This window comes from Hemicordylus capensis, chromosome 2, assembly GCF_027244095.1.
Source record: "Hemicordylus capensis ecotype Gifberg chromosome 2, rHemCap1.1.pri, whole genome shotgun sequence".
Taxonomy (NCBI): domain Eukaryota; kingdom Metazoa; phylum Chordata; class Lepidosauria; order Squamata; family Cordylidae; genus Hemicordylus; species Hemicordylus capensis.
The window spans coordinates 344,240,513-344,263,058 of NC_069658.1; the positions used below are offsets into that span (position 1 = coordinate 344,240,513).

Below are 22,546 nucleotides of genomic sequence, written 5' to 3' on the forward strand. Positions count from 1 at the left end.
AAAGCGTACCTACAAAGGACTCTGGGGTTATTGTATACCCAGCAACCCTATAGCATTGTATCACAGAAGCTCAGAAATGGGGCCCTATGGGTTGGAGTCCAAGGAGTGTAATAAGAAGGAGGGGCTGAGAGAAAGGATATAAGAAAAAGTATAGTAAATTTCACTTTCATGTTTATGTGTGAAAGATGAGAGATTGCAGTAGAAAATCTCATTTTGTTCATTTTATTATATATAGATAATATAAATGAGGCTATTTACTCATTAATTGGAGTGACTCAGCAATTTCCAGTTTAGTGTTTCTCTCCTCTGCCATTTCAGACTTCTAGTTCACAAGATGACTAAATCTTCAGGACAGCAAAAGTATTATACATTGAACTTTTAGACTGTGATCCTCTACTCATTTATTTGAGAATAAGTTCTGATTCAGATCAGTAGGGCTTACTTCAGAGTAGACAGGGTAGACATGTATTATGGTGTTAGTAATGGAATCCAGATGGGTAAAAACAAGGATTGGTCCCCATTTTTCCAAAGAGTTACTAACAGTGGTATGATCAAATGTAGCATGCCCATGAAACAGATTATCATCTGTCTAGAACTAGATCTTAGTCCTAACTGTGAGGAATTACTGGGTACTTTACTGCTCTCATCCTACTAGTGCTGGTAGTACGAATGAACCACAATTGTGAGAACTCTCCAGAGTGGTTTAAAACTCACATTTACCACTCTGTTCTCTGTATAATAAAAAGGCTATTGAAAGTCACTTTACAAATTTCTCGAGTCATATTAATACTCTTGAGATTGTAACCTAAAACATGGAATGGTGACTATAATTTATTTCAATAATTGTCAGGAGAGTAGTGGGTGATCTTTATGGGAGATTAATCAACCTGTCTGGATTAAAAGAGAGTGAAGTTGAGAATGTGCCCTTTCTCCAGCTGTAGCAGAAAAGAAGCTTTTGGTTGGTTTTTTTCGTCTTCCCCATTTTACCTGTCAGTTAAATAGAATTCCTCTTGGCAAATGCACCTTCTTTTCACCCTAACCAGCTGTAGCACCTATTTTTTTCGTGGCAGCAGTAGAAGCTAGCAACATATGGTGCTACCTCTACTCAGTCAGGCTTGAGAAACCTTACTGCTTTTTCTCTAGCAACCAGAATACAGGTACTATTGAAATCCAGTCTTCTGAATTTGCAAGGTGATCAAGTATTTACATGGAGTACCCCAGCATTCTGATTTCTTATTATTAGCAGAGTTAGGTTCCAAATAAACCACTCAGAATCATAATTCATAACTGTAAGAAAATTTATTTTAAATAAGAAAACTTTAGCTGGCTTACATGTCTGTTTTGGCTGGAGAGAGAGAGAGAGCAGTCTTTGTTTTTAAGTCTGCATGTCCAAATCTGACACCAAGATGGTCTACAGATAATTCATCTACACGTGAATCCCCCCCCCACAGCCCTTTACCTTTCAAGGTAAGATTACACTTTTCTTTTTGGCTGGGAATAATCCAGTTGCCACTGCCACTGCCACTTCCAGCCCCTCTTCTCAATGGAAAGTGGATTATTCCCCAAGGTTCATCTTCTTCACAAGATCACTGTAACAGTCTAGCTTGTCTCTGGGAAGAGCCTTTGCTTCAAAGAAAATCTGGTCCCCTTTGGCTATAACAAAGCACTGGTTAAAAACATGCATTTGTTTACATGCTATTGTTAACTGCCCAGAGACGAAAGTTTGGGGTGGTGTACAAATTTGATTAAATAAATAAATAAATAAATAAATAAATAAATAAATTTACTAGCATTCACACTTTCAAAAAGCTAAACATCATTCTGAGGTTCAAGACTGCTTTCCCCCTTCCTAAGCTGCATCTGAGAAAAGATAAATCACCAGGTTTCCGGCACATACAAAAGCATGTGGCTGTGAGACACAGGTCTCTTCACTCGGGGCTTAAGAGTCCTCTCTGAAATGACCCTCTAGTAGGCAGAGTCCATTGCGTTTGGGTCTCTGTGCTGAGCTTCTCTGGAATATCATTCTGGTGAGCAAAGTCCATTGCTTGCTGCCAGGGGCGTAACTACCATTAGGCAAGGGGAGGCGGCTGCCTGGGGGCCCCCACGCCTCGAGGGGGCCCCCAAAGGCAAGTCAAATGTGAAGTGAGCGTGTGTGTATCAGTGAGGGGCCCATTTTAGAATTTTGTCTCTGGGCCCACTCCAGCCTCATTACGCCCCTGCTTGCTGCTTCTCTGCTGAGCTCTGTGCTGAGCTTCTCTGGAATATCACTCTGGTGAGCAAAGTCCATTGCTTGCTGCTTCTTTGGCTCCATCATCTTGGGCTCCTCCTGAGTCAAACTCTGAATCTTCTTTAAGTACAAGGCAAACTTTGGAGGCAATATTTGATTTATTCTTGACTGAAGGTAGCCAAATTCTCACTGACTTTTTTTCAGCAGTAGAGGCAATTCCCTGCAAAGTGACCCTGAAAGTCTTTGCTGCAAATCCTTTAATCACTGTAATTTCTTTGTGGCCTCTGGTGATGCACAAATCCTTTGTTTCATGGGCCGCCTTTGCACATAACATGGAACAGCAGTTGAACAGGCCTGCAGTTCCGTGGACATTACAAATTTGGGGAACCGGATATCTGAATGCGGGGAACCGGAGTTGGGTGCAGCGATGAAACTGAGGGTTCAGAATTGGAACTCCAGTCTGAACTCTTGGATTGTAGTGAATTTCGTTGCCGCAACCCAAGGTTCCAGGCAGCCTATGGTACATCTAAATTTGGAACTGCAGGCTGCTGGCCCTGGAAGTGGAGTTGAGGGAGGAAGCTCAGCATGACTGGCTGTGTGGGCTGCCCTTCAGTGAAAAAGGAAGCCCACACAGCCAGATCCCTCACCTCTCTGCAGTCTCAACTGCAGAGAGTCTGCTCTCCTGAACATCTGAATTCGGACAGGAGAGCAGGGGGAAGGGGTGTGGAACCTGCAGTCAATTGGACCCACAGTTCCATGTTACTCTTGCCATAACAAGAGTTGTTGCTGCTTTTAAGAAGTCCTTGAATCAGGAGGAGGGAAAAGGCTCATGGTGGCATTTAGTTCACCAGGATGATGGGATTTCAGAAATCCATCAAGATTTGTATGGACACCCCCCACCCTTTGTTTCTTCATGAACATCAGAATAGCATTAGTGACTCAGACCAATGTTTTTATTGTATTTGAACTCCTTCCCCTGACAGTAATTAATTCCAGATGTTTAGAATAATAATAGCACAGGGTACTAGAACAATCTAGTCTCTGTTTTTCATATGTAGCGTTCTAGAATCTAACATGGTGGGTCACACTTAAAAGGCAATGTGGTGTTCTCTGATTCCTTAATAGCCATTGAGGCTGTTCTCATGCACAGCCTAACCCAGGCTAGTGATGCCCAATATGGGTTAGGCTGCGGATGAGAATCTCCGGGATTGGGCCTGATCCTGTCAGGCCAGCGCCACCTAGCCCTGCTTTGGAGCCCAGCTGTTACCTGAGGTTAAGGTAGCGAGTGTTTAGCCCCAACTGACACAAAGACACACCCTAGAGCCCCCATCTCCTGAGGGAATACCCCAGTGCATTGTGTGAATACCCCAATACATTGCATGGTGCATTGTGGGATTCCCAGAGGCCAGGACATGTCATCCTGGCCTCCAGATCTGTGCACTGCAGACATGCAGCGCTGCTCGTCTGGCAGCATAGCTCGCACTCCCAGCAACTGGACTTGGTTGTCCGGGGGGATGGTGAGTACAACAAGCCTTCCCCCCTGCCCGCCCGGTCATGTGAACCACCTCATTGAAACATTTCTACATTAAGAAGATTTAAAGCATTTCTCTGCCTTGCTAAATAGCTGGCAGCAAATATCCGGGGTGCACCTTCATCACAGATTATTGTCTTTATCTTGAACTCCAGGTATATGAAGGAAGAACTCCATTGTACCAGTTGCAATCCTGCACTGGTCATGAGCAGAGCTCCAGGGTCTGCACCATATGTGCATCTACAGTGTAGATGTGGAATCATTCTTGGCGTTGCTGGGAAAGGGCCTGCCTTTAGTGTTTCCAAAGATTTTTCATTTTGAGTCGTCCCTTACTATAGCAAGAAGAGATGCTTGGACTTTAGCTTCTGAAGATGCACATTTATGAGGCTTGCAGAGAGTGATGTAGTTTACCTAACTCAGGAACCTCTTTTTATATCCTCTGATGAAGAGTCTGTATCGTCATTCAAACTGTGCTGGGAATTTCTATTTTCCTTTTACTCATTTGCCCGTGTAGCTACTACCTGCAAGTCTGTTGTCATTTGAACATCAATGTGCCATCTCAGCCCAAAAAATGAAATGATTTTTTCCCCCTATAGTGGAGTGAAAACTTGTTCTAAAAGGTATCTTCTACCCTGGGTTTTTTATCAGTCACTGTCAGGGCTATGGATTCCAAAACAAATGTGCCAGCATATCAGTTTTGATTCATTCTCCTTTGATTGTATTGGAACCTTAACTTTGCGATATTGATCTTGCCTTTCTAATGTCAAGCTTGTGACAACAGGAGTAAGAATGTGATGTTAATGAATTTGGGTCTGCCTTTTTCAAATTTTCAGCAACTTATTATTTTTCCCAGTTTGTGGTCAAATGCAAATTTTTCCATTACAGCTTTCAAAGATATAAGAATGTGCTAACCAGCCAGCCTGCTTTCTCTCCACCTATGCAAACTTCTGAAACTTGATTATTTTAAAGAAAATTTCCAGATGCTTCAGATTTCCATAAAATGATGAAAGTGTGATTGAGTGACTCTTAAGTCTCTTTGCCCATTTATTGGGGGATACGGTATCATTGCTTTTATGGAATTAACATCTATGTTCTGTCAAAATCTATATGTGAGTCTGGTTCCTTTATATCATTCTCCCAGCCCTTTGTCTCAGCCATCATACTCTTCATACATTTTTCTTTGAAAATGGCAGCTACATCTAGGGGTGTGTGAACCTGTTTGGAACCAAACTGGTTTGACTTTGAGCTGATTCGGTTTGGCAGTTCAGGGTTGTGCCGAACCACCCTGGTTCGACTCAACCCCAGACCAAACCTCCCCCAGCCGTTTGGTGGGTTCACGGACCAAAAAGACCAAGTTTGGACTTGAACCGAATCGGGTCAGCCGGTTCCATGCACACCCATAACTACATCCTTATGTCCAAATACTCAATTGTCTGTTGTTCCTTTGCATAGTTTCTTTTTTTGCTTTATGTTGAGAACTCTGGAATGATACAGATTTAGAGCACTGTGTTGACATATAAATAATGGTTGTGACTCTTGTTTTGATAATACTATTGTCCTGGTAACATTATTTTTGCAAGTGGAAGGCTAAAGTTCACATGTGTATTACTTAAAAATTCTGGAAGAATTTAGAGTTAGTCATTCATTTTATGACATCCCAGTTACAATATGTTTTCATCGGTTATAGCAAAGTATGTTCTTAGAATTGGAGGGCACTTTTGTTAAGATGCAAATGTTGGGGCTGGATTCTATCTGCTTTGTTCTCTCTCATCCTCTATATTTTCCTTTGATGTCACACATGAGCCATTCACTTTTTTATCACCTAAACTGTGATGATGTAACTTAAGAATCATCTTTCCATGTAAAGCATCTGCTGTCTGGATCATTTTGCTAAATTGCCTTCAAATCTAAAGTAAAGTGTGCCATCCAGTCAGTGTCAACTCCTGGCGACCACAGAGCCCTGTGATTGTCTTTGGTAGAATACAGGAGGGGTTTACCATTGCCTCCTCCCACACAGTGTGAGATGATGCCTTTCAGCATCTTCCTATATTGCTGCTGCTCGATATATGTGTTTCCCATAATCTGGGGAACATACCTGCAGGGATTTGAACTGGCAACCACTGGATTGCTAATCAAGTCATTTCCCTGCTGCACCATTAAGTAGCTCTATGTAAAATAGACATGGATTGAAGCTGTCAAAATGCACATGCACAATGCACACAAACACAAAAAGAGGCTTGATGCACTGTGCAGCCTCTCTGCTTTAGAGGAGAGTTGGCTAGCAACTGAGAGGGCCTTTTTGGGTAGTGGCACTCCAGTTGTGGAATGTCCTCAGGGCACTCACTTGATGATGACAATACGATTTTTTTCCAAATCCAGATGTTAGCAATATTATTATTCCATACTTTTAAGCTATGGTGTTTCTGCCTTCAATGTCCTGCTGTTTTTATTGCTGCTTTAATTGCTGCTGAGCTTACAGTTGCTTTGATCTTTAATATTTTGTTTATATTTTACTGTTTAAATAAGTGGCTGTGAACACCTCACAAAACAAAAATATTAAAAATTGCAGGATTGTCTGATTTACTACATAGAGTCCTGCCAACCTGTAATTCACCTGTGCCAAATTTTGAAATCCCTAGTCCAGCCCTTTATTTTTTCTGAATTTTTTTCCATTTCCCCATTGACCTCTTTGGGGAGCAATCCAGTTTTCTTCGCATTTCAAAATGGCAGTTTCTGCCGTTTTGTGCTTCTGACAGTTCAACATGAATTCCAATATGAATTCTGACTTGAATTCTAGCAATTCTGCTCTGATATCGGGGACTCGGTGTCAGATTGGAATTTGGCAATGTTTTACTGATTGCAGCGATGTCAGATCAATTCTGACTTTTCATAGGCCTAATATGTTGCAAAACTGCATAACCTTTCTTAGCTAAATGATTTAGGGCAGGGATTCTCAACGTTGTGTCCCCAGATGTTATTGGACTTCAACTCCCATAATCCCCAGCCAAAGGCCACTAGATTAAATCCCTGATTTAAGGCAGTGTTTCTCAACATTTTTGGAGTCATGGACCGGTCCATTATTCATGTGCCATTTCCTGGACCACCAGTGAGTAAGGGGGTCACCCCCCTCACCCCATCCCCACCCCCAGGCACCCCCCAAAAGACAATTTTGGGCAGCTCTCTGGAGCTCATTTCCAGGCAGCCCTCGCTGCTAGATAATCTTCATTTCAAGGAAGTGAAATGAACATTATCCACCAGTGAGGGCTGCCTGGAAATGAGCTCCGGAGAGTTCCCAGTGGCCCCCGCCAGCCCAAAATTATTTTTTTGGGTGGTGATTTTTATTAGTGATGCCTCACGGACCAGTACCCAACGCCTCACAGACCAGCGCCAGTCCACGGACTGGTGGTTGAGAAACACGGATTTAGGGTTTCATGTTATTTTACCTAGTTTGATATTTTAGTTGCTCTGCTTTATTCTGGTAGAGTATTACTAAGCCACTGTCCATGTGCTAGACATGGTTATATACCAAGTTAGTTAGTTAGCTGTTTCAAGCACAGAGAGTTGTTTTTTGTTTTGTTTTTTGCTTCCTCACATGTGAGAGATACAAGAATAGAACCCCATTATTCTGGAACTATTCCTTAATGGAATAGTTCTTGGAAAATGGAACTCTACAGTCATTCAGTTAGGCTTATTTAAAAGGATATTAGTACTGGATCTGCTATTGTTCACAAGTAGGCAAGAATTATAATATAGGAATACCTCGGTATTCACAAGGGTTCCATTCTCAGCTAGTGCCGCAGATACTGAGACCGTGAATACCGTGGTACTGGGGCAAAGCAAATCCAGGGATTAGGTTCTGAAGGGGCAAAGAATGGCCAAAGAAACAGGGAGGAATATGAAATAAAGCCCGGTAAAGTGCCTTACCATGCTCCACGGGTCCAGCAATGCCCCCCAAAGTCCAGCAATGCTCCCCAAGAAACTCAATTCTGCCTTTTGTGTGTGTGTGCTTTAAATCATGGGGGGGGGGGTAGTTCCCTTGGGAAAGAAGCCACAAAATGGCTTCCAAGCACAAAATGGTGGCCAGAAATGAGCTCGGAGGTCATTTCCAGCCTCTGCTGGTACATGAATTTAACCCTTTTTAAACCCATTTTTTCCTCACGTATATTGAGATTGGGTGCCATTCACCTAACCACGTATTCGCAAAACTGCAGATGCCAGATCCGCAAGTAACAAGGTCCTCTTGTGTAACTGGACCTGGAGAAACTGTGTACTGTTTGGAATCACTACTTGTTTGTGCACTGCAGATCTGAACTTAGAGCCAAAACTTATTTGTCTGTCTCTGCTTCATTCGACCCAACATGCCAACAGATCTTGCAGATTGAAGGTGAAAGAGATAAACTAATTGAAGGTCACTGATTGTTCCTGACCTCTATTTACTTAATAGGTTTTGGTTTGAATTTTCTTTTTTATATCTTGTCTTCTGTTTGGACTGAACTCTTTAAATGGTTGATCTTGCTGCTTGTCTTGAATTCCATCCTCATTTTGTTGTCTGAGTCCCAGTCTGTCTATTTGGATGTTCTTAGATCTGACCTTGCCAAAACTGTGCTCCCTGTCCAGATTTGAATCACATCCTGATGAACCCTAACACACGGCACACAGGGTTGCTGTTTAATCTGAACAGCTACTTAATGTGAAACTGCTGGCAATTCTCATTAAGTATATTGAAAATGACAGACTAGAACTGTCAGATATAATACTGTGTAGTTCTGAATACTTCAGCTGAGGGTTCCAAGAGTTGATTATCACCTTTGATAATGCCCTTTGTTTTCTTTATATTCTAGCAATTAAAGAAGTGTATCAAGTTATGTTCTAAAACTGAACTTAATGAAACTGAATGTAAAGATGAAGATTGGAATATCACCAGCATTCCCCCTGTTACAACCTTCTAGAGGTCTTTCTTCTGGGGGGAAAGAAAAAAGAAAAAATTCATAAAGAATGAGTCATTTCATTTTAAAAAGGATAACATTTCAAATAGAAGTGTATAACAATTGCACTTTTAAAAATGCTAAACTCTCATCCATTTTTGCCAGTAATAGAGCCAGTTACTTTTCTAGTTCATTCTCCAAGAATTACATGGTTCTGGTATACACTGTAATCCAAAACCCTGTAAGAACTTCATTGAATGTCATGGGCCAGAAAGAATTCAAGCATAGAAGTTTTAACCTACATTCCCTACTCACTCCTGACATTGTCCTGTATACAATTAAAACTGACAGTGAATCTGGGCCTGTGCAATCTCATTTGTAAGGTGGTTGGAAAGCTTCCTGAATAATGAATCCTTTTATGCTGTATGGCTGTGTGAGACAACACAGATCAGCCGGGCTGGTTTCAGCTACAGACAGCTGTCTGAAATTTCTCAGATGTAGTGCTGAAAATATTCTTCTAAGCAAAAGAAAGTTTGAAAATACCTTGCAGGGCAAATGTAAGAACTGCTGTTCATGCCTAGGACTGACAATAATCTCAAGCCAGATATCTAATATATATTCACACGAAAAATTAGAATTTACCTATGGAGTGCAGATACTAGCAGCCATTTTTTAATGCTTTCACCAATGTGTTGATTATAATTATTACACTGGGGAAATCAATGAGCAATGAATGCCAGCCAGGGCTCTCAGTGGTAGGAAGATGTAGTAGTTTCTGGGGCAGCATCTGGATTGCCAGCTCTAACGGAAGAGGGTTCTTATACCCCTGGTGGCGCAGTGGTAAAATTGCCGCCCTGTAACCAGAAGGTTACAAGTTCGATCCTGACCAGGGGCTCAAGGTTGACTCAGCCTTCCATCCTTCTGAGGTCGGTAAAATGAGTACCCAGAATGTTGGGGGCAATATTCTAAATCATTGTGAACCGCTTAGAGAGCTTCGGCTAGAAAGCGGTATATAAATGTAAGTGCTATTGCTATTGCTATTGCTATATCTAAGAGCTGCTTTGTCCTCCCATTATAGTGTGATGATTTTTGTCACTTGTCTATCTCCCACGACACTGTAATTCTTCATGTCTTAGAGTGTGGAATACAGCCAAAGTCACATCATGTATATGTTTCCAGCTTTCTGGAAAATATTTTAATTCATTCTTTCATTCATTCATTCAATCAATTTATATACCGCCCTTCCAAAAATGGCTCAGGGTGGTTTACATAAAAATAAACACAATTAAAATCAATTAACCATTAAAATCAAAACTATAAAAACAGCATAAAACTAATTAACAGTTAAAACAGTTTTAAAAACCTGGAGAACTAGGCTGAACATTTACAACAATTAAAACAGTTTGCAACAATTTAAAAACCCTGGAAGGCCAGGCCAAACAGATAGGTTTTAAAGGCTCTCCTGAAGGCCAGTAATGAACTCAGATTATGGATTTCTGTCAAGAATGCTTTCCACAGGCCCAGAGCAGCTACAGAGAAGGCCTGACTCTGATTCACCACCAGACAAACCGGTGGTAACTGGAGACAGACCTCTTCAGATGACCTTAACGTGCAGTGGGGATCATGCAGAAGAAGGCACTCTCTAAGATATCATGCAGAAGAAGGCACTCTCTAAGATAATATCTTAGAGAGCGAGTTATCTTAGAGAGTGCCTTCTTCTGCATGATCCCCACTGCACGTTAAGGTATTATCTTAGAGAGATTTATATTATCTTAGAGATATTTATATAAATATAGATAAATATAAATATATAGAGATTTATATTATATTATATTATATTATATTATATATTTATATTATCTTATATTATCTTAGAGATCTATATTATCTTAGGGGCTTAAGATAATATAGGGGCTTAAGATAATATAAATGTTGCAAGAAATTCATATGATATAGCTGCTAGAGAGGAAAATGTCAGTGCCTAGCTCCATAAGAACAGCCCTGCTGGATCAGGCCCAAGAGAGCCCATCTAGTCCAGTACTCTGTTTCACACAGTGGCCCACCAGATGTCTCTGGAAAGCTGGCAGGCAAGATCTGATGACATGCCCTCTTTCCAGACCTTACAATGGTCCTCTCAGTAACAATCTTTCTTTCCCTTTTATGCAGTGTACACAGTAGTGAAGATCATCAGTTTAACTTTGTTATATCAGAGAACACAGTGGGCAACTGGTATTCCAGTTGGGAAAATGGGGTAAAAAGTATATAATTTTTACATCTCTCACAATCAACCCCCCTTTTATGTATCAATATCTTCCTTTAAATTCATAACCAGTCATAATGCAATTACATGCAAGTGTCACAACTACTCATAAAGGTCATTCACATGACTGTACAAAGCTGTGTAGGAGTGGGATACACAGGGCAGAGAAGCTTCTGTGGAGCCTCAGGACATGCTTTTACCCAGCTGCTCTGAAGCAGGGCTACCCCATCCTTTTACTATGATTTTAACCAAGGTAAAAGGTGAACAGCCCCTTCCTACCTCAACAGCCCTATTGTGTGCGCAATTGGGGCTGTTTGCAGTAGCTTTCACAGCCCTGCTGTATCTCCAGCATAGAGTTTGGGCCAGGAAGCTAGGAGCTGCCACATTGATGTGGGCAGCCTCTCCACTGCCCTCACAATGCATTGTGGGATACTGGAAGGCTTCCTCCTCCAGATCCCTTCTTCAGAGATCTCTGCTGTACCAATCATGTGGGTGCGTGGCACAGCAGAGCGCTGAAGAGCCTTTACTTATGTGGGGGAATTATTATTTCACATTTATAATCCGCTGTTCCTCCAAGGAGCCCAGAATGGGGTACATGGTCATGTTTGTCCTCACAACAACCCTGTGAGGTAGGTTAGTATACCCTGTGAGGTAGGAATGTAGTATACTCGTGCATTCTCACCAGCCCTCCCGAGCCTCAGGGATTTTGGTTGTGTGGAAGAACTTAAAGTGTTAAGTATGATTGGGTATACACCAAATCAGAATATATTTCTATTATATTCATCAGTTTTCAAAACTGAAAGCTGAGTGAGGGCTGGTTTTAAAGGAACTGTCATGTTCCTTTAGGAGAGCCAGCGTGGTATAGTGGTTAGAGTGCTGGACTAGGACCGGGGAGACCTGAGTTCAAATCCCCATTCAGCCATGAGACTTGCTGGGTGACTCTGGGCCAGTCACTTCTCTCTCAGCCTAACCTACTTCACAGGGTTGTTGTGAAAGAGATACTCAAGTATGTAGTACACCGCTCTGGGCTCCTTGGTGGAAGAGCAGGATATAAATGTTAATAATAATAATAATAATAATAATAATAATGTATTTTGCCCAGTGGTCCTGGGAGGCTTGTATGGATAAAATAATCTGGAACATAAGCCTCTAGGGCAGTCTCAGTTGAAAGCAAGAGAGCCTGATCAGTTAATTTGGCCACACAAACCTTATAGAGATTTAAAACACAATCCCTTGCACTGAGACTATTGTCACTTCTACCAATATTAATGAGGAGTAATTATGCAGTAGTTCAATTTTCTGGTAATCTGATTGCAGATGGCATATGAAACGAAATATAAATTAGATTATATAGGCATGCCTATGTATAATCTTGCGTATTTTAATTATACTATTGCATATTAAATATTTATTTAACATATATTTATACCGCCTGATATATACATCTCTAGGTGGTGTAGAAAATTTAAAATATTTAAAAATCAACACAGATTAAATACACGACATAGATCATATAAATAGAGCATTGAGAGGGGGAGGAGAAAGGAGACTATGGCAAAATTAATCTTCTTCCATTTTGATAAGTGTGGTCAGAGGTTGGGCAGCCAAACAGAGGATGTAGTAACTCACCCCCACCCCCATTCTCTGACTTGGGAGTAAATGTCATTGGTCAACTGCAGTTTAGAGCAGCTTCTTATGTGTTATTTTGTACGGACCTCAAGTACAAAATACATGTATAGTGCATCAGTTGTGAAGAGAAATGTGTCGTATTTGTTGCTTGGCCTTTAAAAGGCACAGAAGCAACAGTGTTCACTTTTTGTGTGTTTAAAAGAGACAAGCAACAGATAGAAGGTGTACATGACCGTCTTGATTGAGGCGACATATGTATTTTGCACTTGACCATTTGGACCAGCATACGTGACTAGCCTCTCTTTGTCTCATGCAATGTGTCCAACAAAAGAGTCAAAATATAATATTGATTTGGTAACTCAAATCTTAAAGGAAGATACTGCCTGCCATTAATCATGGTTTCCCCACCCTCTGATATTTGAAGTCCCACATGACATGGGATTTATGTTTCCTTTGTGTAATATTAGCCCCAATCAGGAGTGCACCTAGGTAATTGGAGGCCCCGGGACTGCCCTCCCACGAGCCAGCCCACCCAACTGCTTTGGTGGGGCCTCCTACGGCCATCCCACACCCGCCCCACCAAACCTCTGTTCCCCCCATAATTTAAGCCTACATGTGCGTGGCTGAGGGATGGCGGCTGGGGGGTGAGCCGAGCAGGCCACCCCCTGTGGCAGCAGCAACTGACAGAACGGCTGCTGGGCTTCTCCTTTGAGCCCAGCAGCTCTTGATAACTGCAAGGCATTCCAGCATGCCTGCAGAGTTGAAATAGATTGTCACAAGCCTGTGACATCACAGGGTGGCTGCAGACTGGGGCCCCAAGGTCTGGGGGTAAGAGCGCCTCTGGCTCCCATTTTGCTTACTTATGAGGTAAATTAACTGCTACTGTAATCAAAGGGTAACAAATCACTCTTACAAATAAATGGGTTTAAGACTAGGGTCTTAATTTGAGGTAGCTTTGCTAAAGTTGACAGCTTTCCAGGATTGACCTGAAGTCTCCAATCTCCAGATGACTATTGAAAGTAATCCTGGAGATATTAATGGCTTGATATTGTGAAAAGACTGGGATAAGAAATCTCCAGGAATAGGTTGGTTCAGTCAGAGTTGGCAGCCCTAAAAATTACCAGAATGGGGCTGTAATCCAGCTGAAATGAATTAATATACTTCGAAAGATCTACACTGATTCAAGCTAGCTAAAAACAAAGTGTAACCAATTATTGTTTCTGGTTTGTTTGTTTTTTGTATGTTTCCTTCATAATTTAGTCTATGAGCTTGATTGAGATTGGTAACCCTTCTCAGAGCTTAGAGAATGTGTGCCGCTGGGCGTACCTACAACAGAAACCTGATACTGGACACGCAGAATATCATGATCATGCTATTTTTCTCACAAGACAGGATTTTGGGCCTTCTGGTATGCAAGGTAAGTTCTGTGTTAAATAATTATCTCACATGCAGTATCAGTATCTATCTATCTCCCTATATCTCTATCTCTCTATCTTCAATGTATATACCACCCTTCCTAAAGTGGCTCAGGGCAGTTTACACTAAAATAAAAAGCACATAATAAAACAATGTTAAAAAACATTTAAACCAGATTAAAACTCATTAAAATTTAAACCAAAACTATATATCATTAAAAGCCAGGCTAAAAAGATGTGTCCTTAAGGCTCCCCTGAAGGCCTCCAAGGAAGATAGTCATCTTATGTACATGGGGAGTGCATTCCACAACTTAGGGGCGATAGCTGAGAAGTCCCGATCCCAGGATGCCACCAGATGAACCGCTGGCACCTGAAGATGGACCCCTCCTGATGATTTTAATGAGCAGTGGGGATCTTGTAGAGAATGGCGCTCTCCCAAGTAACCTGAACCAAAGCCATTCATGGCTTTACTTTGCCCTTAAACATATCAGCAGCCAGTGTAATTGTTTAAGAACAGGCATAATGTTGTCTCCCCAGGATACCCAGAGACCAATCTGGCTGCCGCATTTTGGACTAACTGAAGTTTCCAATGTATAAAGGCAGCCCTACATAGAGTGTATTTCAGTAGTCTAACCTGGAGGTTACCAGCTGGTGCACCACTGTTTTCAGGTCATTCTCCTCAAGGAATGGGCAGAATTGTCAAATCAACCACCTCTGGTGAAAAGTGCTCCTGGCCACAGCCTCAGCCTGAGGCACCAGGGTGAGACCCGGGTCCAAAAGCACTCCCAAACTACAAACCTGTTCTTTCTGGGGGAGTGTAACCTCATCCAGAACAGGAAGTTCTATCCCATCTTGTAGGTTGACCCCCCCAAATGAGCACCTCCATCTTCCTTGGATTCAGCTTCAGTTTATTATCCTTCATCCAGCTCATTAGTGCCTGTAAGCATGCATTTAAGTGGCTAACACCATTTCCTGATATCGATGGATATGAAATGGATTTGGATGTCATCAGCATATTGATTACTCAGCCAGAAATCCCCTGATGACCTCACCCAGTGGTTTCATGTAAATGTTAATTCTGTCATGTAAATGACTGAGGGACTCCATATAACAGCTCCCGTTTTGAAGAGCAACTATCACCAAGTGCCACCATCTGAAATTTACCTGAGACATAGGAGTAAAACCACTCCTGTAAAACAGTGCCAAGTCTCTTATCCCCAAATCCCTCCGGCTATTCAAAATTATACCATGTTTGATGGTATCAAAAGCCACTGAGAACCAACCAAAAGAACCAGCAGAGTCATACTCCCTCTGTCAATTCCCTGGCAAAGGTCGTCTATCAGGCTGACCACAGCTGTCTCAACCCCATAGCCCATCCTAAAGCCAGTTTGAAAGGGGTCTAGATAATCAATTTCCTCCAAGACTGCTTGGAGCTGGTTAGCCACCACCTCCTCAATCATCTTACCCTACTGTTGGAGGTTGGAGACTGGCCTATAATTATCCATCACCGGTGGGTTTCTTAAGAAGAGGTCTAACCATTGCCTCCTTCAAACAAGGTGGCATCCTGCCCTTCCTAAGTGAGGTATCAACTAGGTTCCAACAGCCTCCCTGCAAGATGAAATCAGCCATGTTGGGCAAGGATCCCAAGAACAGATGGTAGGCTGTACCGCTCCAAGCTGCTTGTCCACATCCTAGGGGTCACAAACTGAAACGGATCTAATCTAATCTTGCAAGAGGGATTGCCAGACACCTCCCTAACTGGTCCTGAAAAAATATTGGAGTCCAGATCAGCCTGCATGCCAGAGATTTTAACCTCAAAGAACTCATTGAATGTGTTACAATGAGACATAGTTTTTGGAAACAGTTTTGAAACAGAAGGATTGAGTTAAACCCCTAATAATCTGGAACAGCTCTTCAGGATGAGAACTTGCAGACACAATAAGTGCAGAATAAAATCGCTTCCTTGCTGCACACATTGTTAAGCATAGGCCTTCAAATGGGCTCTATGTTGTGTCTTATCGAACTGAAGATGAGTCCTCTTCCATTTGCGCTCCATTCATCTGCCTTGCCACTTCATGTTCTGTAGTAGCTCTTCTGTATACCATGGAGCTGATTTTGAAGGAGGATGCTTAGGAGCAATCGAGTCTACTGCCCTGGTAAGTTCCTCATTCCAGGTATCCACCAGGGCATCAACAGAATCACTTGCAGAACCAATTCTAAAACCCTCCAAGGCCCTTTGGATTCCTACTGGATCCAAAACCCTTCTCTGGCGGACCATTCTAATTGGTCCACCATCCCTGCAGGGGTCAGATGTAACTGTGAGACCAAGCTTAACCAGGAAATGGTCCATCCATGACAATGGGGAAGCTACCGGAGACCCCATCCACAGAACATCCCCTCCCCGATCCATCGTGTGACCAGCAACATGCATAGGTTCTAGGACTAATTGGGATAGTCCCATAGTTGTCATGGCTACTATGAACTCCTGAGCAGCACCAGACAAGCCAGTCCCAAAGTGGACGTTGAAATCACCCAGCACCAAAAGCCTGGGCAACTCCAACACCAGCTCAGCAACCAGCTCCATCAGCTCAGGAAGTCTGCTAGTCAGCAGGATGGATGGTACACTAACAGGCTCCCCAGCCTATCCTGAATCCCCAGCCTAAGATACACACACTCCTCACAGGGATCCTGGTAAGGGAGATATTATTCATATGGATTTATACTTATTAGGTCATGCTTCTGTCATTCTTATGGACTTATTCTTATTCGGTCATGCTTCTGTTACCACTCAATAGAAGAAAATAATTTATTACCCAATTGGTCTGCAGAGGCTTGTTTCAGATTCTTTTAGCCCTCATTTACTTTTCAGCTTCAAAGTAATTTGTGGGATATATATTTTGCTTTTAGCCTGTAAACAAACCTAATAAATCTTACAAGTTGGCAGATTGCTCACAATGCAAGGCAAGAACTTTGGAAACAGAGCCTAGCTTTCTCAGCTGGAAGTCATATTTCACACAGGAATTTTGAGAAATACTGTGCCTAAAGTGCCTGTGTATTTCTCCAGGGATCCTTTTGAAAACGTGGCTGAAACTCATATCTTTTTCTCTCACCCATCTTGTGGTTTGCTTAACTTGTCAATAGTCAGCAGTAATGCATGAATTCTAGGCCTCATCTTTCTCCTTTGAATATGGACTATGTGTATCACTGCCTGATGTTTTCAGTTGGCTAATAGTCATTCTGCATTATTATTTTTCAATATTTCATTCCTGTTTCCTTGCACTGTGTGTAGGGACTCTATGCATTTTCTTTAATGTGTGCAAATATACCTGGTTGGTGTGATTTATTTCAATCATATAATTCTGGATTTCATTTTGTTGCTTAGTGCATAACTCTAGGGCCCTGTTGCGGGGGGAAAGGCTGAGGGGAAGGGTGGTCTACAGGATTTGTTATGCTGATAAGGATCAGGTTTCTGGGAAATACAACTTGGGGTGTGTTCTGTACAATTTTTAAAAAGTTATGTTACCCCTGAGTCAGCCCCCGCCCTGCCCCACCCCACTTTCTTAAACATGTCTATATATGGGCAAAATATGACAAATGTATATGTCAAGATATTTTTTCTTTTGAAGTGTTTAGGTACTACTGAGTTGGTATAACATATCACATAGCAGTTAAAACAGTATATATTTTTGAGATAGTGAAAAATAACTACCAGTCACTTGCCATGGTGATTAGTTGGTTTGATGGCTCCCCGAAGTTTATCATTTAATCTTCAAGGCTCTGAAGAAAAGCACTTCTAGAAATGATGTGTAGTTAAGTTAAGTAAGGATCTCAAAGCAGAGAGAGGATGGAGACTATGTACAGACTCCTTAGAGCAGGGGTTCTCAAACTTAGGTTGCCAGAACCTAAGGGGTATACTCGTGAGCCAAATGGGCCGTAAGCCAGAATTTGGCTTTTTTAAAGCCAAATCTGGCCACCTAGGATGTTGTTCAACTACAACACCCATCATCCCTAGCCACAATGACCAAAGGCTTGAGAACCCTTGCCTTACGGTACAATCCACTTGGAGTCTTTCTTTCACAATGCTCATTCAAGTGAGAGCATTTGCCTTTTTTGGTGACAAGGTTTTGGAATATCCCCCCCCACACACGGACACACTTTGGTGAGAAAGGGCTACAGGGTCAGTGGGGAGGAAGCCTTAAAAAGTTTACATCCCTGCACACATTCCGCTTCCATGGGTTGGGCAGGCGAATTGTCCACCCAGACAATTACTAGCTGTTCCCAAGAGCTTGGAGGATCAGGCTGCCAGGACACACACACACACACATACACACCCCAGAGTTATGCAGTCTGCAAGCAGCCAGGGTTGACAGACAATCAGAAAAACAGGGTTAAGAGAACGAGTGCTCTCTTAAGAGGGTGGCTCCAGAGGTGGGTTTAAGAGGGTGGCTCCAGAGGTGGGTTTGCTGCTGAGGCACCGCCGGGATCGGGCCTGATCCCGGAGGTTCTCATGCATGGGCAAAACTGGTCTTGGCTTCGTTAGCCCAGTTTTGTCTGCATGTGAGAACAGCCGCAATGTGTAGTATCTGGACTAAGTCATGACCAAGTCCCATTGAAATTAATGGGACAAGTTAATGATGACCAACTTGTCTCTAAATCCTCATTTATTTCACTAGTTATTAACTTAGTCTGGATACTTCCTTATGTTCCCTATAGATATCCGTGGCTTAAAATCTTCATCCACATTTAAAAGAGCCCTTAAGACACATTTTTTTAGCCTGGCTTTTAATAATCTTTGATAGTTTTAAATTGTTTTAATTCATTGTTTTAATAGTTTACTTTATTGTGTTTTTATTGTATTTATGGTTGTGAACCACCTGTATTTTATTGTATTAATGGTTGTGAACCGCCTTCGGAGTCAGGCGGTATATAAATTAAATATAGCTAGATAGATAAATGTGCTTTTATGCATTTACTGAAAATGTTTCTGTTTCAATTAGCCTTTCATAAGTTTCATGAGTTTCTGTGTTTAGAGACTGCTGCTTTTAGAAACTCTGCATTTTTAATTGCATTGTTTTTAACACTGCCCTTTATAGGTTTTATCTATAGTTTTTACTATATTTTATTGTATTATTTTTGATTGTATTCTTTCACTTTATGTAATCTGTTCTGGATGTGTTTTGTAACAGAAACATGAAGTAGAAATTAATAATAATGAGCACAACTTTTATTCGTTATAATAAACCAATTGTGCTCTTTTGTTAGAAAAATCATGGTTGGGTGATGCCCTCATAAAATGTTATTTCACCTGCATTTTCTTTATTTCAAGTCTTGCCTTGTCCCTAATAGGCTATGCTCCAGTTACTGGCATGTGTCATCCAGTCAGAAGTTGTACACTCAACCATGAAGATGGATTCTCCTCAGCCTTTGTTGTAGCCCATGAAACTGGACATGTGTAGGTAGCACTTCTGTAAGAGATCCTGATCCACAGCTGTTGCATGATGGGGGAGCATGATGAAGATAGCGCTGTTCATTTCAGTCAATATACAATGTCCACAAGCAAAGGGATGATTTTGCAGATTGATGCTCTTTATTTAAATGCAAGGGAAACCTATTTAGAACAGAGAAAATAACAAGAGTGCATTCCATCTCCTGTGCCTAAAACACATGTCAAGTTTAGAGTGAGTATCTGTTAAGGACAGCTTTAAAGATGCCAGGTTCTGTCATGGATACTATGAAATGTGAGGGACAATAGCCCTGTTCAGAGATTTTTTTAAAGTGCCATTGTACTGTGTACAGTGGTGCAAGCAGGTCGGAAGTCCTGCCCCATCACAATTGAGCCACTCGTGCTTACAGCAGTGTTTGTCTAAACAGGGGGACACCATCTCTGTGATGGTGGGCAATTATATGATAACGAGGTGGGACTTCTGACTCATTTGTGCCACTGCACACTATTACAGCAGCGCTTTTAAAAATGTGTGAAGAGGGCTAATTTGGAGAGGGGATTTAAGGTTTAAAATAAGAGCACTTCTTATCTCTCACCATTGATTCCTTTTGGGATGCTATAAAATCTTCCTATGTTTTAGCTACTATGTTTTAGCTACCTGTAAATAGTATCTGATGAAATTATGCACATGATCCACTCCACTATCTTAGGTTCAATCTCGGACTGGGCCCCCTTCCTGAAGGGCAGTCTGGTTCACAATCGAACTGCTCGAACCACCTCAGTTTGCAGGGGATCAGTTTGATAGCGAACTTGTTCTGCACATCCCTACTCATGGCACACAGTGGGAAGGCTAGATAGGAATATGAGAGAGGTACGTCGTCTCAGTGAACAGGAGGAGAGGAAAAACTGTTTTAACAGGAGGGCAGGGCAGGCCCTCCATCATGCTCTTAGATGACTGGATCATGCCCCACGTTCATAACCCTTCAGCCAGTACCAGTATTCTACATTAAAGATACTGGCCAACATTCTGCACAGTCTTACCTTGGCATTAGGAAGCTGCTGAGGCTTCTGTGCTCATAAAAGCGGGGGAATCACTGCCACCACTCACCGGGCGTAAACAGAGCCGAGCCCCCACCAGCAGCCAGGTGAGTGGCAGCGGTGATTCCCCGCCACAGGGGCTGCTGGGAGGTACGCTGCGGAGGTAAGCAGCAACTTTCTTTTCCCTTAAAGATGCCGCCCGATGCCCCCCAGAGGTGCCTTCACCAGCCGCTACTGGCTGAGCTCAGCTTGCTGGGCCACAAGTTTTGTAAGTCTGGTTTAGAAGGATGTGATTATTCATTTGCTTGATGTGGAAACGACCTATGATGTAGCGTACTAAAACACTGACTCTGCACATGTACATTATTCCTGTACTCCTTGTGTGGAGGCAGTCCTTGGCAGAGTGAATCTGATGTTTTTAGCAATAGGTTTGTAGGGATTCCTCTAACTTCAATGTACTTTAGTTGTTTTCTGAATGAAACACATTCATTTACATGCCTTCAAATCTCCATAGAAAAACTACTTCCAGAAGCATATTTCCTTCAGCACATTATATTATATATTCTTCAAGATAGCCTGCAAGCCCTTTTTCCATTTGTTCGTTTAGGAATTACTGAACTTTCCTGTCTTGTTAAGAATTCTCATGTACATCAACTCAAGTTTGTTTATTTATTGAGATTCTTGAATTTATAGCTATGTATGATTTGACTCTCTTCTTCCTTAAGCATTTATCTTCCTTTACTCCTGAATATTGGACTAAAAAGAGCATAGTATATAGACTGAAAGGTCATTCATTCCCCCGAAAGTGAAATAGAATATTGTTTCACAACAGATATCTGCAATGTGAGGGAACAATAATGAATCCCTTTTAAGAAGCCTCCCACGTCATTCAACTTTGATAAATGGCCCTAGTGAATTATCCAGGACCACCTGACACTGTAACCCTATTGAAGTTAAGTGGGTGTGTACCTAATCAGTGCCTGGAAGGGAGGCTATTAGGAGCCTCAAAATAAGCTGTTCTGAGCTTCCCAGAGGAATAGTTGAATAAACAGATGATAAATGTAAGGGGGGAAATAATTAAGGGCAGGAAATAAAAACAGATACATGTACAATAAAGAACAGAACAAAATCTTCAACTGGCTTTGTTGTTCTACATTTTCCCTCTAGATTAGGCATGGAGCATGATGGCCAAGGGAACAGATGTGGGGATGAAGTCCGGATGGGAAGTATAATGGCCCCTCTTGTCCAGGCTGCGTTCCATCGCTTCCACTGGTCTCGATGCAGCCAACAGGAACTGAACCGATATCTGAAGTGAGATCTGTTTTGGATTGAAGCACTAAGTGCACTGTTTATCTATCTATCTATCTATCAAATTTTTATACAGCCTGATATATACATCTCTAGGTGATGTACAAAATTTAAAACAATATTTAAAAATCAGCACAGATTAAAACACACACAACCATTAAAATTGTAGCATAAAACAAATAAAAACAGTAATATAAAACAATTACTAAAACAAATTATTAAAATTAATTCTTTTAAAAAGGCGGTGGGAACAGGAGAGTCTTGAGGGTCTTCCTAAAAACAGAGAAGAAGATGCTCTTATTTCATCAGGGAGCATATTCCAAAGCCCTGGGGCAGCCACAGAGAAAGCCCGGTCCTGGGTCACCACCAAATGAGCCAGTGGCAACCGTAACCGGACCTCTCCAGAAGATCATAACAGGAGGCTGGGTTTGTGACAAAGGAGGCGCTCTCTTAAGTACCCTGGACCCAAGCTGTATATCATTATTTCCCTCCTAGGAAAGTGGTAACTACAATTAGGGGTTTAAAAGCCATTAAAAAACCACGAACACCTTGCAAATTCTTATATTTTTCCCATATTTATTTATTTTATTTTTTAGTTAGTAAGTTAATGTTATTTATATAGCGCCTGACTCCAAAGGCTCTAGTTGTGCAAGCATTTCATTAGTCTGGATGTCAGCCAGTAACTTGAAAAAAAGAAAGACAGACACAGGCTCATGCACAACATGTTGAATGTTGTTCTTGTTCTCAGTTATCTCAATTGTTGAATATAA

The 22,546-nt window shown here is 41.8% G+C and overlaps 1 protein-coding gene across 10 annotated transcripts in view; it reads left to right on the forward strand.

Moving 5' to 3' along the window:
• The window catches only part of ADAMTS2 (ADAM metallopeptidase with thrombospondin type 1 motif 2), a 392,140-nt gene that overhangs the window by 299,914 nt on the left and 69,680 nt on the right, over window positions 1-22,546 (forward strand). For all 10 annotated transcript variants that reach the window (XM_053298177.1, XM_053298178.1, XM_053298179.1 and 7 more), the window contains 3 exons: window positions 13,833-13,989; window positions 19,334-19,439; window positions 21,636-21,779. In XM_053298177.1, the coding sequence (XP_053154152.1) occupies window positions 13,833-13,989; window positions 19,334-19,439; window positions 21,636-21,779 (407 nt within the window). The remainder of the gene's footprint in view (window positions 1-13,832; window positions 13,990-19,333; window positions 19,440-21,635; window positions 21,780-22,546) is intronic.